This window comes from Propithecus coquereli, unplaced genomic scaffold (assembly GCF_000956105.1).
Source record: "Propithecus coquereli isolate 6110/MARCELLA unplaced genomic scaffold, Pcoq_1.0 Scaffold442, whole genome shotgun sequence".
Lineage (NCBI taxonomy): Eukaryota > Metazoa > Chordata > Mammalia > Primates > Indriidae > Propithecus > Propithecus coquereli.
In genome coordinates this window covers 325,515-339,558 of record NW_012150197.1, presented here as the reverse complement: position 1 = coordinate 339,558, position 14,044 = coordinate 325,515, and the positions used below count along the sequence as shown (strand labels likewise).

The 14,044-nt window shown below is 49.3% G+C and overlaps 1 protein-coding gene across 1 annotated transcript in view; it reads left to right on the top strand.

Annotated features, from left to right (window-relative positions):
• PRPF6 (pre-mRNA processing factor 6) overlaps nt 1-14,044 on the top strand; it is a 36,550-nt gene that overhangs the window by 7,078 nt on the left and 15,428 nt on the right. Inside the window, exons 4-11 of the mRNA XM_012654596.1 lie at nt 327-405; nt 892-1,068; nt 1,293-1,448; nt 3,894-3,988; nt 4,643-4,799; nt 5,550-5,712; nt 12,493-12,611; nt 13,744-13,962. Coding sequence (XP_012510050.1) covers nt 327-405; nt 892-1,068; nt 1,293-1,448; nt 3,894-3,988; nt 4,643-4,799; nt 5,550-5,712; nt 12,493-12,611; nt 13,744-13,962 — 1,165 coding nt within the window. The remainder of the gene's footprint in view (nt 1-326; nt 406-891; nt 1,069-1,292; nt 1,449-3,893; nt 3,989-4,642; nt 4,800-5,549; nt 5,713-12,492; nt 12,612-13,743; nt 13,963-14,044) is intronic.

Genomic DNA, 14,044 nt, shown 5'->3' with positions numbered 1-14,044 from the left:
TGGGGCAACAGAGCGAGACTCTGTCTCAAAAAAAAAAAAAAATTTTTTTCTGGGTAGAGATGGGGTTGTGATATGTTGCCCAGGTTGGTCTTGAATTCCTGGCCTCAAGTGATACTCCTGCCTCAACATCCCCGAGTACTGGAATTACAGGTGTGAGCCACCATACCTGGCCTTAAAATATATTTGATTTAGCTGCTGAGAGTGTAGAATTGTCCCTTAATTAAGACATATAATAAAGATGATGATTTAATTAAGACATATAATAAAGCAGCTTTGTTCAGAATGGACATCCACAATGTCTAATGTATGCACATTTTATTTTCTAGGGAGCAAAAGGAGAAAGAAGAAATTGAGAAATACCGTATGGAACGTCCCAAAATCCAACAGCAGTTCTCAGATCTGAAAGTAAGTAGATAGAATGGCATGCTGTCTCTGATGCTGTTACCCTAACTGGCAGAGAAGCAGACTCCTGGTGTGGAATTGACGAGACTTTACTAACTTGATTTATGTTTCGTTCAGGCTTATTGCTTAGAAGAAGGTCTTTGCTTCAGTATGTTTAATTATGTGTATATGTGTGTAAAAAAACCCTTTCCTCCCCCTACTGTAAAAGGTGGGACAAATGAACTTATTTTCTTTGTCATGTTGACTCCATTTTTACATGAGATTTTGTAAACCATGTCTACTAGGTTTTGATAGAATAATTTACATTTTAGTGCTGTAGAGCAGATGTAATAAATTGATTTTTCTAAGTGATGTAGAAAATCATTTCTGCATCAGAATCCTTTCTAAAGCATGGGGATCAGGAGGCTAGGGGTGAGGGAGAGCATGGTTCTACCTGTGCATGTGAAATTCTGCCAGAGAATTAATGTTTTCGGGGCTGGATGTCTCCAGAGGAAGCTGGCGGAAGTCACAGAAGAAGAGTGGCTGAGCATCCCTGAGGTTGGCGACGCCAGAAACAAACGCCAGCGGAACCCACGCTATGAGAAGCTGACCCCTGTTCCCGACAGTTTCTTTGCCAAACACTTACAGACTGGAGAGAATCATACTTCGGTGGATCCCCGACAAACCGTGAGCATCCAAGAAAGCAGCTGGGCTTCCTTAGTCTGGTTAGACAGAGCAGCGGTGGGAATGGTGGGCAGTCTGAAAGCAATGCTTCGGGTTGGTGGCTGTGCTGTGGCTGAGTCTGTCTGCAGAACTGGGACATGTCAGGTCACAGTGGAAAGATTTCAGAGAGAACAAGTTCTTTGGCATGACAGTGCAAGCCAGCAGTTTATTCTCTCCCCTCCCCACAGCAATTTGGAGGTCTTAATACACCCTACCCAGGTGGACTGAATACTCCCTACCCAGGTGGAATGACACCAGGATTGATGACACCTGGCACAGGTGAGCTGGACATGAGGAAGATTGGCCAAGCGAGGAACACCCTGATGGACATGAGGCTGAGCCAGGTGAGAATTGGTCATGCAATGCTTTCTTACAGACGGCATTTAAAATTTTTTTTTTCTGATTATAAAATTAATATATGCTTGTTTTTAAAGAAAAAACCAAAAAATTCAAAACAGAAATGTGAAAATTTCATCCTAAGTACTTTGTCATGAGATAAGCAGACTTGTGACAATGTAAGATTTCCTGTCCCATTACAAAGAGTGGTCGAGATTCTGTGTGCATTTGGGTCTGTGTGTCTACCTGTAGGGTGCGCAGGCCCAGTGTGCTCAGACCGCCACAAGCCAAGGGCTGGCCCCGTGTGTCACATCTGCCCTCCCCTTGGGAACCCGGGGGCCATTGTAGGTAACGAGGACACTCATGACAAGTCACACGTGCCCTGTTGGTGAAGCTTAGGGTCCTTTCCTCTTCGCATAAAAAATAAATGTGGCTGGGTTTGGCCTATAATTTCAGTGCTTTGGGAGACTGAGGCAGGAAGATCTCTTGAGCCCGGAAATTTGAGGCTACAGTGAGCTATGATCACACCACTGCACTGTAGCCTGGCTGACAGAGTGAGACCCGGTCTCTAAAAAAACAAAAACAAAAAAACAAAAAAAAAACAACCCAAAACCAGTTACAGAGTAGTATGTATAATTTTCTGTGTGTGTTGGAAGAAAAGTATATCCCTTTGTGGGTGTATTTGCACATACCTAGGAGGTGTCCAGGGCTACACTCTGTAGAGATCACCACCAGGGGACGGGTAGGGCTCCTGGGTGGCAGCTTGTTTTTAAAATATTTTAAGGAAAAGTTTCACATACACTTACTTAGTGTCAGATTACTTTCCAAAATGTGTCATTTCACACTTGTTAAACTGGGTAAGTGTGCCTGTGTGATCATGCGCTTGGCATGTGGCACTGCGGGGTCAGAGCGTGTCATTGCTGTCATTTTTGCCAGTGAGAGGCAGCCTCCTTCTCCCCCAGCCCAGCGAGCCTCCGTTCGGTTTGCATTTCAGTGAGTGGTGAAGCCGACTGTTCACAGACGGGAGCCTCAGTGGTTCTGTGAAAGTCCTCTTTTGTTGTTTCCTTCTTGGGTTTAACACGGTTGTCATTTATGTTGCATGTTGCTTTTTTTTTTTTTTTAAAAACAGAAGCGCAACCCTTTCTTTATTAAATTATACAAAAAGGGGAGGGGAGGGGGGCAGCTGTGGGGCTCAGCCCCTGCATGTTGCTTTTTATTGTTTCTCTGTCTCGTTTGTGGAGTATAGAAATTTTTTCTTTAACAAAAACTTTATCATAATAATTTTTTGGGGTAAAATATATGTAATGCAGAATTTACTATTTTTTAATCATTTTTAAGTGTATATTCACTTACTTAAGTATATTCATGTTAGGTGACCATCACCACTATCCAAATCCAGAACTCTCTTTGTCTTCCCAAACTGAAACTCTGTCACCGTTAAACACTGACTCCCACCCCCTCTCCCCAGCTCTGGCAACCGCAATTCTACTGTTTGTCCTCTATGAATCCGATGACTCTGGGGACCTCATATGAGTGGAATCGTACATTATTTGTCTTTCTGTGACATTACTTACCATAATGTCCTCAAGGTTCATCCGTCCGTGTTTCAGTGTGTGTCAGAACATCCTTCCTCTTTTAGGCTGAAGAACATTCTGTGCATGCGTTCCACATTTTGCGTATCTATTTATCTGTCGATGGACGCTTGCACTGCTTCCACCTGTTGGCTCATTGTGAATAATGTTGGTATGAACGTGGGCATGCAAGTATTTGAGACTGTTTTCAATTCTTTGGGGTATACACCTCGAAGTGGGATTGCTGAAACGTGCGGCAATTCTGTGTAAATTTTTGAGGAGCTGCCGCAGTGTCTTCGGCAGCAGCTGCACCGCGTTCCATTTCCAGGTGCGGTGCCCGAGGGTTCCAGTGTCTCCGCGTTCCTGCCAACACTTGTTTTCCTTGAATATAGCCATCCTGATGGGTGTAAAGTAGTATCTCATTGTGGTTTTGATTTGCATTTCCCTAGCAAGTAGTGATGTTGAGCACGTGTACGTCTTCTTTAGAAGACGTCTTTTGCCTATTTTTTTAAATTGGTTTTTTTTATTTATAATATAATTAACTGCTATATACAAGTTTTTATTTTTAGTAGAAGTTATCAGTGCTTTATGATTTCTGGATTTCACTTGTTCTTAGTTTTTTTTATGTCTACCTTGTTTTTTTCCCTGGGATTTTCACAGTTTCGTTTTTTAGATATAAATCTTTTTATCATATAGAAGAGATTTGTTTATTGTCACAAACCATTATCTGGATGGGGACACTAAGGTTGTTTTCTTCCTTTTCCTTCTGACTACCCACTGGCAATCAGGATTGTGGGAAGGGGTTCCAGGGACCCTCTGATCACTTTGTTTCAGATGTCCCTGGTCACATCCAGCTGACTCTCAGCTTGGCCTGTCTCACAGGTGTCTGACTCGGTGAGTGGACAGACTGTGGTTGACCCCAAAGGCTATCTGACGGATTTAAATTCTATGATCCCGACCCATGGAGGGGATATCAAGTGAGTGCTTTGCAGAATCGACGGGTTGGGATGGGAACTCCAGTTGCCTAGAATGTTTTGGATTTTATTTGGGAAATATGCAGACAAAATGTGACATAGGACTGGGCGAGGTGGCTCACTCCTGTAATCCCAGCACTTTGGGAGGCCAAGGTGGGAGGATCGCTTGAGGCCAGGAGTTTGAAGCTACAGCGAGCTATGATTGCACCACTGCAGTCCAGCCTGGGCGACAGAGTGAGATGCTGTCTCACAAAAAAATAAAAAAAATCCAAAAAACCCAAAATGGGCCATAGATGTTCTGAGAAATATATAGTGGATTAGTTTGGTTTTCCCTTTAAGATATATCTATATCCATTCATCGTGTACGTTAAATGTTTTACAAATAACGTTCCAAGTCTGACCTGTGCTGGGCTAGAAAGTAGCTTGATGATTGCGCCCTGGTCTGCTGTCTGGACCTTCAGTTCCTAGAATTTGTCTGCAGGGGTGCCAGACAGGCTTGGAATGGTGCTGACTGGAGTCTTGAGTTGGTTTGTATCTCTTGGGACATTAGGATTAGTAGCTCATACATTGTTTCTGTGAAGTGGGTACCTCCTTTCTGGGTTTTGGGCGCACCCCTGGCAGCGTGGCCTGATGCTATGTGCATTCCCACTCCTGTAGTGATATCAAGAAGGCGAGACTGCTCCTCAAGTCTGTTCGGGAGACAAATCCTCATCACCCACCAGCTTGGATTGCATCAGCCCGCCTGGAAGAAGTCACTGGGAAGCTACAAGTGGCTCGAAACCTTATTATGAAGGGGACGGAGATGTGCCCCAAGGTGAGACACATTGTAGGGCATTTTTCTGGAATGCCACACGGTTGCCAGCCCCTACGGGAGTAAGCTCAAGCTAGAGCAAATCCGTCTGTCTTTTGGTGTTGAAACTATAGGCAGCAGGACAGTCTGGGGAGGATGTGGAAAGTGGGAAAGCAGTTTTTGTCCTGTTTGTTTTCACATGGAGTGAAGGCCATTCCACTGTTAGTTTAATGGCAAGATAAGCTTAACTAGAAAGAGCTTAAATTAGCTCTTCACCCCCCCCCCCAATGTAATAAACCTAATGGTTGGTGACGACTCTTAAAAGAATAATCTAGCACTTTTGTTTTTGGAGGTGGAGTGATTAGACAAGCTTTAGCAAGTACTGTGAAACCCTCTAAGTGCCCATATACTTCATCGTGCAGACTGGGGTATTTTCCACAGGGAAGGAGGCCCTGTGAGTAATTATCCTAGGACATGAGGTGCAAATCAGAACTTCCCAGGCAGACATACAGTCTCTGCTTTCTCTGTGGACTTATCCTGCTGGGCAAATTGTATTTTTTTCGTGAAGTGTCATACGTGTCCCTCATTCAGATGTAGTCTCTGTGTTCCTAAGCTTTGGCATAATGGAGAGCTCTGGCATGGGTACGTTTGAGGCCCAGCTGGCTGACTTTCATAAAGTCTGGGGGCCTCAGGATCTGCTCCAGAGGCACCTGCTTCTCCCTCGCGGCTTCCAGTCTGCCCATAGCCTCACTGCTCTTTTCTGTGGCCCAACAGAGTGAAGACGTCTGGCTAGAAGCAGCCAGGTTGCAGCCCGGGGACACGGCCAAGGCCGTGGTGGCCCAAGCTGTCCGTCATCTTCCACAGTCTGTTAGGATTTACATTCGAGCAGCAGAGCTGGAAACAGACATTCGAGCAAAGAAGCGGGTTCTTCGGAAAGGTGAGCCTCCCTCGGTGGTGCCCGTTGACAAGCGAGTGCTCCTGGGTACTCTTCGTCCCCTGAAGGAGGTGTGCCTTCTCCACTTCCTGCTCTCCACTGCTCTTGGGAGCAGCTTTTCTGCTGTTGGCTCGGGCTTTTGGTGAGAGTGGTTAAGGAACCAGTGATGTTTTCCAGGCCTTATCCTGGGCTCGGCTCCCTCTGCCCTTGGACCCTTCTTGGGGGAGGAATGCTGGTGGGGGGGTTCCTGTCCTGGCTGAGATGCCTCTTTCTAGCTATGTGGCCTGGAGTGTGCCAGGCAGTCACCCGGGTGCAGCTGTCCTCATCTACGAGATGAGGACAATACTAGTTCAAACCCTACCTCTTGGGTCTCTGGAGGGCTAAACAAGATGGTCTCTGTGAAGCAGTAGGCCGAGCCAGCATCTGGCACGTAGTAGGCCCTTTGTGGGTGTTAGTCATTTTCTCTGCCAGGGAAACACCAGAGGTGCACATTGGTCGAACGATTACCTGCAGCCTCTGCCATCAGCCCGTGGTCAGAGAAGTGAAGAACGGTTTGCCTGCCTGGGAAACTGATTCTGTCCGGGCCTCCCTGCCAAGGTGGAACTTTGCGGGTAGTTTATTATTCATTACTCTGGATTCATAAAAGGAGCTCTGTTTCTCCCTCCACCGGAACTGTATAGTCGATGCTGCTTTGGAATGTTGTTCCAGAATAGACGCTAGTCAGAGTAGTAAACCTGTGCAGATGGCTTATTGTACATGAATTTGTAGCCTGGGTAAAATAAGGTATATTTTATAGAATCCAGGCCAGTTTTCAGTGAGGTTTCCGGCAGTTTCTTTATATGTGTGTTTAAGTGAAATGTCAGGTAGGTGTGGGTCACATTGGGGCTGGTGTGCTGAGCGTCAGGGCCGTGCAGGGCCGGGCTCTTCGGTAGAAAACCGCTTATCAAATGTAGCTTCTGCCCGTTTACTGTCTGTGTTCGTTAGAGGCTGGATGAAGTCGTGTGTGTGTGTGTGTCTCTCTCTCTCTCTCTCTCTCTCTCCCTCTCCCTCTCTCCCTCCCTCTCCCCCTTTCTTTCTTGTGTTCTCCAGTTCTCGTGAGGTTGAAGGTGCTCTCCTCTGTCAGGTCTGGTTTCTTGATTACAGCCGGTAACCTATCGTGTGCTCAGAGGCAGTCTTTTACAGTGACGCCAGGAGCAGAGTGCTAGCACCTGTCTCGGTTTATAGAAATCAACTTCTTACCTTTTTCAGCCAGGAAAACAGTTCTCTGATGGAGAGCACATCAAACTTCGTGTAATTAGCATTATTTATTTAGGAAAGCTCTACTGAATTCCCCCTGCCACAGTTTGATGAATGGTCATGAATGTCTTTGTGGCCACTCCCTGCTAACCACTAGATTGTCTGGGTGCGTTTCCAGTTGGCTTCAGATTTGGAGAGGGGAACGTGCTTGTGGAGGTGGGGAGTGTTGAGGGAGCTTCTGCAAAGACACCCTGGGCCTTAGGAGCAGCCTCCTGGCTTTGTTCTCTCCTGGGCAGAGAAGCTGCGCCAAGGTGGAACGAACTTTGAATCACCAGGCTGGCCTTTGCCACTGCTCCTAACCCTGGTCCTGGCCTGCCCGCTTCCTTCGAGTGTTTCTCAAACAGCATTCTTTTTTCTGGGGTTCCTGGGTCAAAGCTCAGTAATTGAAGGGTCTGGTTTTTGTACTGAAGATGACAGCCACCTCCATCAGTGACTTAGGACACCTGCCAGCCCCCAGGAGCCTTGGTAGGGCGTGTGTGTCTGTGAGCTCTGGGTCGGAGTTGGGCAGAGCTGACGCTCTAGTCCTTTGTTGGGAGAGCAGGCATTTTGGGTGCTGATCTGAGGCCTGAGGAAGCTGCGCGGCCTTGGGCAGGTGCTTGACCTCTGAGCTTCAGGGTCTTCTCTGTGAAAGGCGGAGGTTTTCCAGGATGGGGGATGGTGCAGCCTGTGAGCTCACTGGTCAGGGTGCCCTGGAGGGGCCAGCCCGCTGGCTGTTCCCTGTCTACTCCTCACACGATATGTGGGAAATGCTGTGTTCCCCTGCCAGTTAACGCAGAAATATGAAAGTGGAGTTGTTTTTACACCGAAACCGTATGCTGTGGCTCGTTAGGTATGGCATCTTCTAGTAGCCATCACCGCGTGTGGTGGGGCACAGGGACAGCACAGCCCTCGGCTCATCAGATGTCCTCCCTGCAGAGTCAGTGGAGTCAGGAAACCATGTTGGCCTCTGCATGGTCACATCCTCACAGGTGCGCGTAGAGCGCAGGACGCGTGTTTCCGGGCCAACTTCAAGGGCATGTGGCTCCTTTATGTGTGTTGTCTGACTTGGTGCTTCCTCTGCTCCTGCCGATAAAGCCACCACCCTCTGAGGGGTCTTAACATGGGATGATTTAGAAAGTACCAGATTGATCAGTGGTGGTTGGTTTTATCGGTTTTAGCACCACTCCTGTGGGCTGCTGATGAAATGCTAATGGAAATGTACTGGTGCACTGTCTCCCAAAAAGTGAAGGCAGAGTCCTGGGGCCACCCATCTCTGGGTGGATTTAACGACTCCATGAGTTCAGTCCCACAGGAGTACTCTGTACTTTAGACACTTAAGAAGTTCATCTCCAGCAATATGAAGAAGTACTAAGAAGTGGTTAATGTGTAGACAGATACTGCCCCACACCCTCCTCAAATGCATGGAGAACAAACAGGAAAACAGATGTGTAGTTCCGTGTTCTCTTTCTGTGCCTGGTCCCCTTGTTGCAGGTCAGGACTTTCTTCTTTCGCTGCTGTACCCTCTGCTGTCATCTTGCCTGGTCAGGGTTCTTTACCTGGATAGGTGACCCAAATATTTATCCCTAAAGGTTCTGGATCCTTGGTGGTTTTGCTTTTTTTAGCTGCTGTAGTTTCCATTAACTTGTCTCCTGGAAACAGAAATATTGAAGTCCAACTTGGGACCCTCTGGGCTCCAGACAGTCTCCTCAGAGTATGACAGCAACTGACTCTGACCTTGAAGTCGGGTCAGCCTCTGCAGCCAGGGCTTGTGCACGAGGACGAGGACGCCAGAGGGAGCCCTGGCGGACACACCCTCCCCTGGGGTTAGACCTTTTGACAGTAGGGTTCACTGGTGGAGAAGAGACTTAGTCTGGGGGAGCCACTCAGACATCTCTGCTTATTCCTGTGCCTGAGCATTGTGGCTGTGCAAGGTCCAGCCCTGTAGATTGGTGTCTGCTCACAGCATTTATTGCACTCTGTAGGGTTGAGGCCTGTCCTTTCGGGGTGTTTCAGCCGGTGCTCAGGGGGCCTCACGCTGTGCCGCAGGCCCTGGCTTTGCGTGAAGAGCGATTGGTAAGGCCGTGTTCTGCGTGAGTCAGGGAAGTAGTGCAGCTCTGCCTTCTGGCTGTCTTTCGGTTGACCAGGAGGACGACGGGTGATCACTTAATTCCAGGCTGGGGCAGCGGCGCCAGTGTGCTGTGCAGAACTGTGTAAACCACAGTGGACTTTTTCTTTCCCAGTCCCTTGATCCGAAGGAGCTCTCCAGAGGCTGTACGTGTGGGCTGAGGGAGGAAGGCGTCTGCCCCAGGGCTCAGGCAGCTTACCTGTGCTTTACCTGTCTTCGTTCCACCCATGTTTCCTCTGTGCCGTTTCTACCTGATTAGACTGCTGCACCCACCCAGCCTAGTGGCTTGGCCTGTCAGACGATGCCCAGTTCACGTGGGCAGCAGGTTGCTCAGTCACTTAGTGTCCCTTAGCCAAATGTTCAGTCCCTGCCAGGGCAGCTGGATTTTCATCGTGGAGGAAAAGCTCTGACATGGCGCCTACTGTGGCATCCTTCAAAACTCCGCTGTGGGGTGGCCCTTGGTGTTTGTGGGTGTGTCTTCCCCTCTCTGGCCCGCCTATCTGGACGTCTCAGGTACATGCGGCTTCCTGATTGGCCAGATCTGGTTGGTGTAACAATGTCCCTTCCGGGACTGGTGAGGTGTGCTGTGGGGCAGGGTGCCGTCTGGCTCGGCCTAGGAGAGGGGACAGGGCCCCTATAGGATTGTCATTAGGTGCGTAGGGGAGGGAAGCCCCGTCCCCTCAGATGTGAGCGGGGAGTTGCTTCTGCTGGTGAGTAGGGCTCAGGGAGGCTTAGGGGTCACGTCCCGGCTTCGTCCAGCTTCCCCAGATGGCCCAGTCTGTGCCTTGATTTCTTGGGGAGTTACTGCGGGTCTGCTCGTTCTATAGGTTTGACTCTTGGGTCTGTCTTCAGCAAGCTCGGCCCATGTGTTTACAAGAAACACAATCCTTTGGGGGCCGCCCTAGAAGCATTCTGGTTTCCTGCCTGTGCCTGAAAGCTCAGGTTGTGTTCAGTGTTCAGCTCCCTGCAGCCCCTGTCACCCCAGCCAGGGCCTTCCTCTGGTCCCCCTGCAGTCTGCATCTGCCCTGTACTGGACACTTTTTGGTAATTGGCATCTGAAGAAAGAACTCTGCTGCTTAAACGAAGATTTGAAAGCTCCTGGACCACAGATGTCGTGGTCTCTGTCTCTCTTCCTTGACGCCTCTCTGCGTGTGGTGAAGGGGCTTTGTCGTCCTCCTCCTCCTCCGGGACCAGGAAGGAGCAAGTGCTCTGGGGCCCTCAGGTGCACAGCAGCCTGGACGGACATGGACTCCGGGCTCGTTTCTGCTGTTTTTCCTGTAATTTCTGCCGCCCACTCAGCACAAGCCGCCTGGCTGGCCCTTCCCCTCCGGTGGCTGCCTTCTCGTGTAGCATTTGTTTCTCTGTAAGATTAATTTTGAGCCCGTAGGAAATGGAGCTATGTGCAGCACCATGTGCCCGCCCCCCGCGCCGCGGGCACCAGCTGTGCCGTCTCCTGCGCCCCACCCTCACCCTACCCCCATGGGGCATTGTGGGGCAAATCCCGCGTGGTGGGTCATTTCATCGACAAATGTTTTAATGTGTGCCTCTAAAAAGGCTCTTTTTGACAGATAATCCAAATACCATGCCGCTTCTAAAACAAGAACGATAATTTCTTCGCGTCACTAGGTGTCCACAGTGTTCGTTCTCCCAGCTGTCCCGTCAGCACACACCACGCCCGTGTGCAGTTGATCTGAATCAGCATCGAAACGCAGTCTGAACGTCACCATTTGGTCGATATGTCTTTTCTGGGGTCTCTGTGGGAACTGGGTCGGTTCTCCCGTGGATTCCTGGCGTCGGGATTTTGCTCACTGGAGCCGTGAAACTGTTAACGTGTGCCCTCTGTTTCTTTTGTCTTCTCGTGAATTGGAAGGTGGAGCCGGAGGCCCCGCAGAATCAGTTGTTTTGTTTGTTTGTTTATTTACTTGCGTGAAAGTGTCGGTGGCTCTGCGGTGTCGGGAGGTGAGGTGGCTCTCGCTGCCCTCTCACTGGGTGGAGGGTGAGTGGTGGCCCCTTGTTCTTCGTGGGGACCCACAGCCTGTGTGCTCCTGCCTTGGGCAGCGGCTGGTCACCCTGCCTGCACCCGTTAACTGGTTACTTCACAAGGGTGTGCAAAACGTTACAATCCTGTCACTCTTTTTGCTTTTATTGCCAGAATTCTTCTTAAAGAGAACTTCCCTCTCTGTTCTACAGAGTAGATGCTTGCTTTGTTCTCCTTGCGACTGTCAGAGTAATGAGTTTGTTTCCCAGTGTTCTCCAAAGTGATTAATGGTCCTTTGTTGGCATTGTCATTAACTCTTTGGTATTTTTTATTTCATGGGTTTGAACACATTGCAGTTATTTTTTTTCTGATGCTGTCTCCAGGTAGCAGTTACTATTCCTGCTGGCCTCCAGCCCATTCCATCGTTGTCCAATGGGAGTCCCTTCTAGTTGGCTCTTAAATTTTTTTTTTTAAGTTGTAGGTATTTTTATTTTAAGGGAAAACATATAATAACGAGGTCTTTCTGACACTGGTCATTTTTCTTTTTCTATATATTTTTAATAAACTACATAGATCTTAACTGTACATGTACCGTTTGATGTCTTCACGAGTGCATACACCCATGTAGCCCACACTCTACCAAGACAGAGAGCATTTCCATCACCCCAGAGAGTTCCCTGGTGCCTCTCAGTCAGTCCCCACACACTGTCCCCAATCCCTGGCAATTACTCGTCTGACTTCTTTTTTTTTTTTTTTGAGACAGAGTCTGGCTCTGTTGCCCAGGCTACAGTGCCGTGGTGTCAGCCTAGCTCACTGCAGCCTCCAACTGCTGCCTCAGCCTCCCAAGTAGCTGGGACTTACAGGCATGCACCACCATGCCCAGCTAATTTTTCTATTTTTAGTAGAGACGGGGTCTTGCTCCTGCTCATGTTGGTCTCAAACTCCTGAGCTCAAGTGATCCTCCCGCCTCGGCCTCCTAGTGTGTTGGGATTACAGATGTGAGCCACTGTGCCTGGCCAGCTTCTGATTTCTTTACCAAGATCAATTTTGCCTGTTCTCAGGCTTCATATAAAAGGAACCAGACAGTGTAGACTCTCTGGGGACTGGTTCCTTTTGCTCAGTGTATTTTTGAGGTGCGTTCATGTGGTTGCTGTATGCTGGGTCCTGTGACGTGTCCCTGGCGATCCTTGAAACTCCCTCGCTCTCTGCTACAGCAGCACACCCTGCACTTGTCTTGTTTGTGTCTCCCCAGACCTGTAAGGATCCATTGAAGGGTGGGTATGCGGTCCCTGACTGTCACCAGGGGAGGGTCCGCCTCACCCTGCTGGCAGCAGCTTGCTCATGACGTGAGCCTCCTCTTTGATTTCCCTCCCTGTGACATGATTTCTTGTTTGACCTTGCCCAGCTCTTGAACATGTTCCAAACTCAGTTCGCTTGTGGAAAGCAGCTGTTGAGCTGGAAGAGCCTGAAGATGCTAGGATCATGCTCAGCCGAGCTGTGGAGTGCTGCCCCACCAGCGTGGAGGTGAGTTGGCTGGGCTCAAGGCCACCGCCCCGCCAAGGCCTGAGCCCAAGGTCAGTGTCTGCTGGTGGCATAGTGGAGCATCGAGCTCACCTAGGCTGTGGCTTCTGGGAGTAGAAGGCAGTGTGGAGTCCCAGGATGCTGTTCCCTAACAGCTGCTACGCAGGGCGGACAGTGGCTTTGGCTAGTCACGCCCCTGGTGGAAGTGCAGGAGAGAATCTCAGCTTGTCACTGACCACTGCAGAATACTCGCTGGTGGGCACTCTTAGCGGCCATGCCTGCTAATTCAGCCCAGAGTTTGTCCTGGGAGCTGACAGTGGCAGGGCGGGAGAAAACATTGCTCTGTCTTTCTGCCAGCCCAGCATGAGGTCAGCTCTTTGCCTCAAAGCTAGTAGGATTTCCTTAGTTTTAAGCGTTTCAGTTCACAACATTCTGTGCAGTGATTATTAGTCTTGGTTTTATAATACCCAGTATGTCTTTAATTATCCTAAGGGGTATTGTGAAATTCTCTAAACAAAATTAATCTTATTTTATTTACATAAAAATAAATGGAGCCCATACACATTTTGGGGATGGAATGTTGCAGAATCAACAATACCCGGAGCATGAGAACTCTAGGAGGCTGAGCACCCATCTGGCCATTTAGCCCGAGAGGGCAGCAGCCACGTCCTGCCAGCTTACGCCCCAACACCTGGTGTCAAGTCTGGCACACTGTGCACATGCGACAGTGTGGACATTTGACCAAGAATCGTACCTGCTTTCCTGCTGGCCAGAGTCACTAAATATTAACGAGTCCAGAAGCATAAACGAATAGTGTATTGGGTGAGAAATCTGCTGTGAACATCTCACAGGCTCTGTTTAAATGGCCCTTGCAAGCCTTCATTGGTGCTCTTTGCTTTGAGATGGGGTCTTGCTGTGTTTCGCAGGTTGGCCTTGAATTCCTGGGCTCAGGTGATCCTCCCCTCAGCCTTCTGAGTAGCTGAGACTGCAGGCACACACCACTGCACGGCCCTTGCAGGTTTTTGGGTAGAACCTTGTGGCAGTGCTGGGGGCCTGTGCCGTGGGTTTACCATCTGGCTTGGAGCTGTCCTCTCAGTGTGCTGTCCTTTCTTTCTGCTGGTGTCTTCTTCTGTAGCTCTGGCTTGCTCTGGCGAGGCTGGAGACCTATGAAAATGCCCGCAAAGTCTTGAACAAAGCGCGGGAGAACATTCCTACAGACCGGCACATCTGGATCACGGCTGCCAAGCTGGAGGAAGCCAATGGCAACACGCAGATGGTGGAGAAGATCATTGACCGAGCCATCACCTCGCTGCGGGCCAACGGCGTGGAGATCAACCGCGAGCAGTGGATTCAGGTAGGCTGCAGCCAGGTGTTGTGGCGTCTGCTTCAAAAGTATATGTCCTGGCCGGGTGCGGTGGCTCACGCCTGTGATCCTA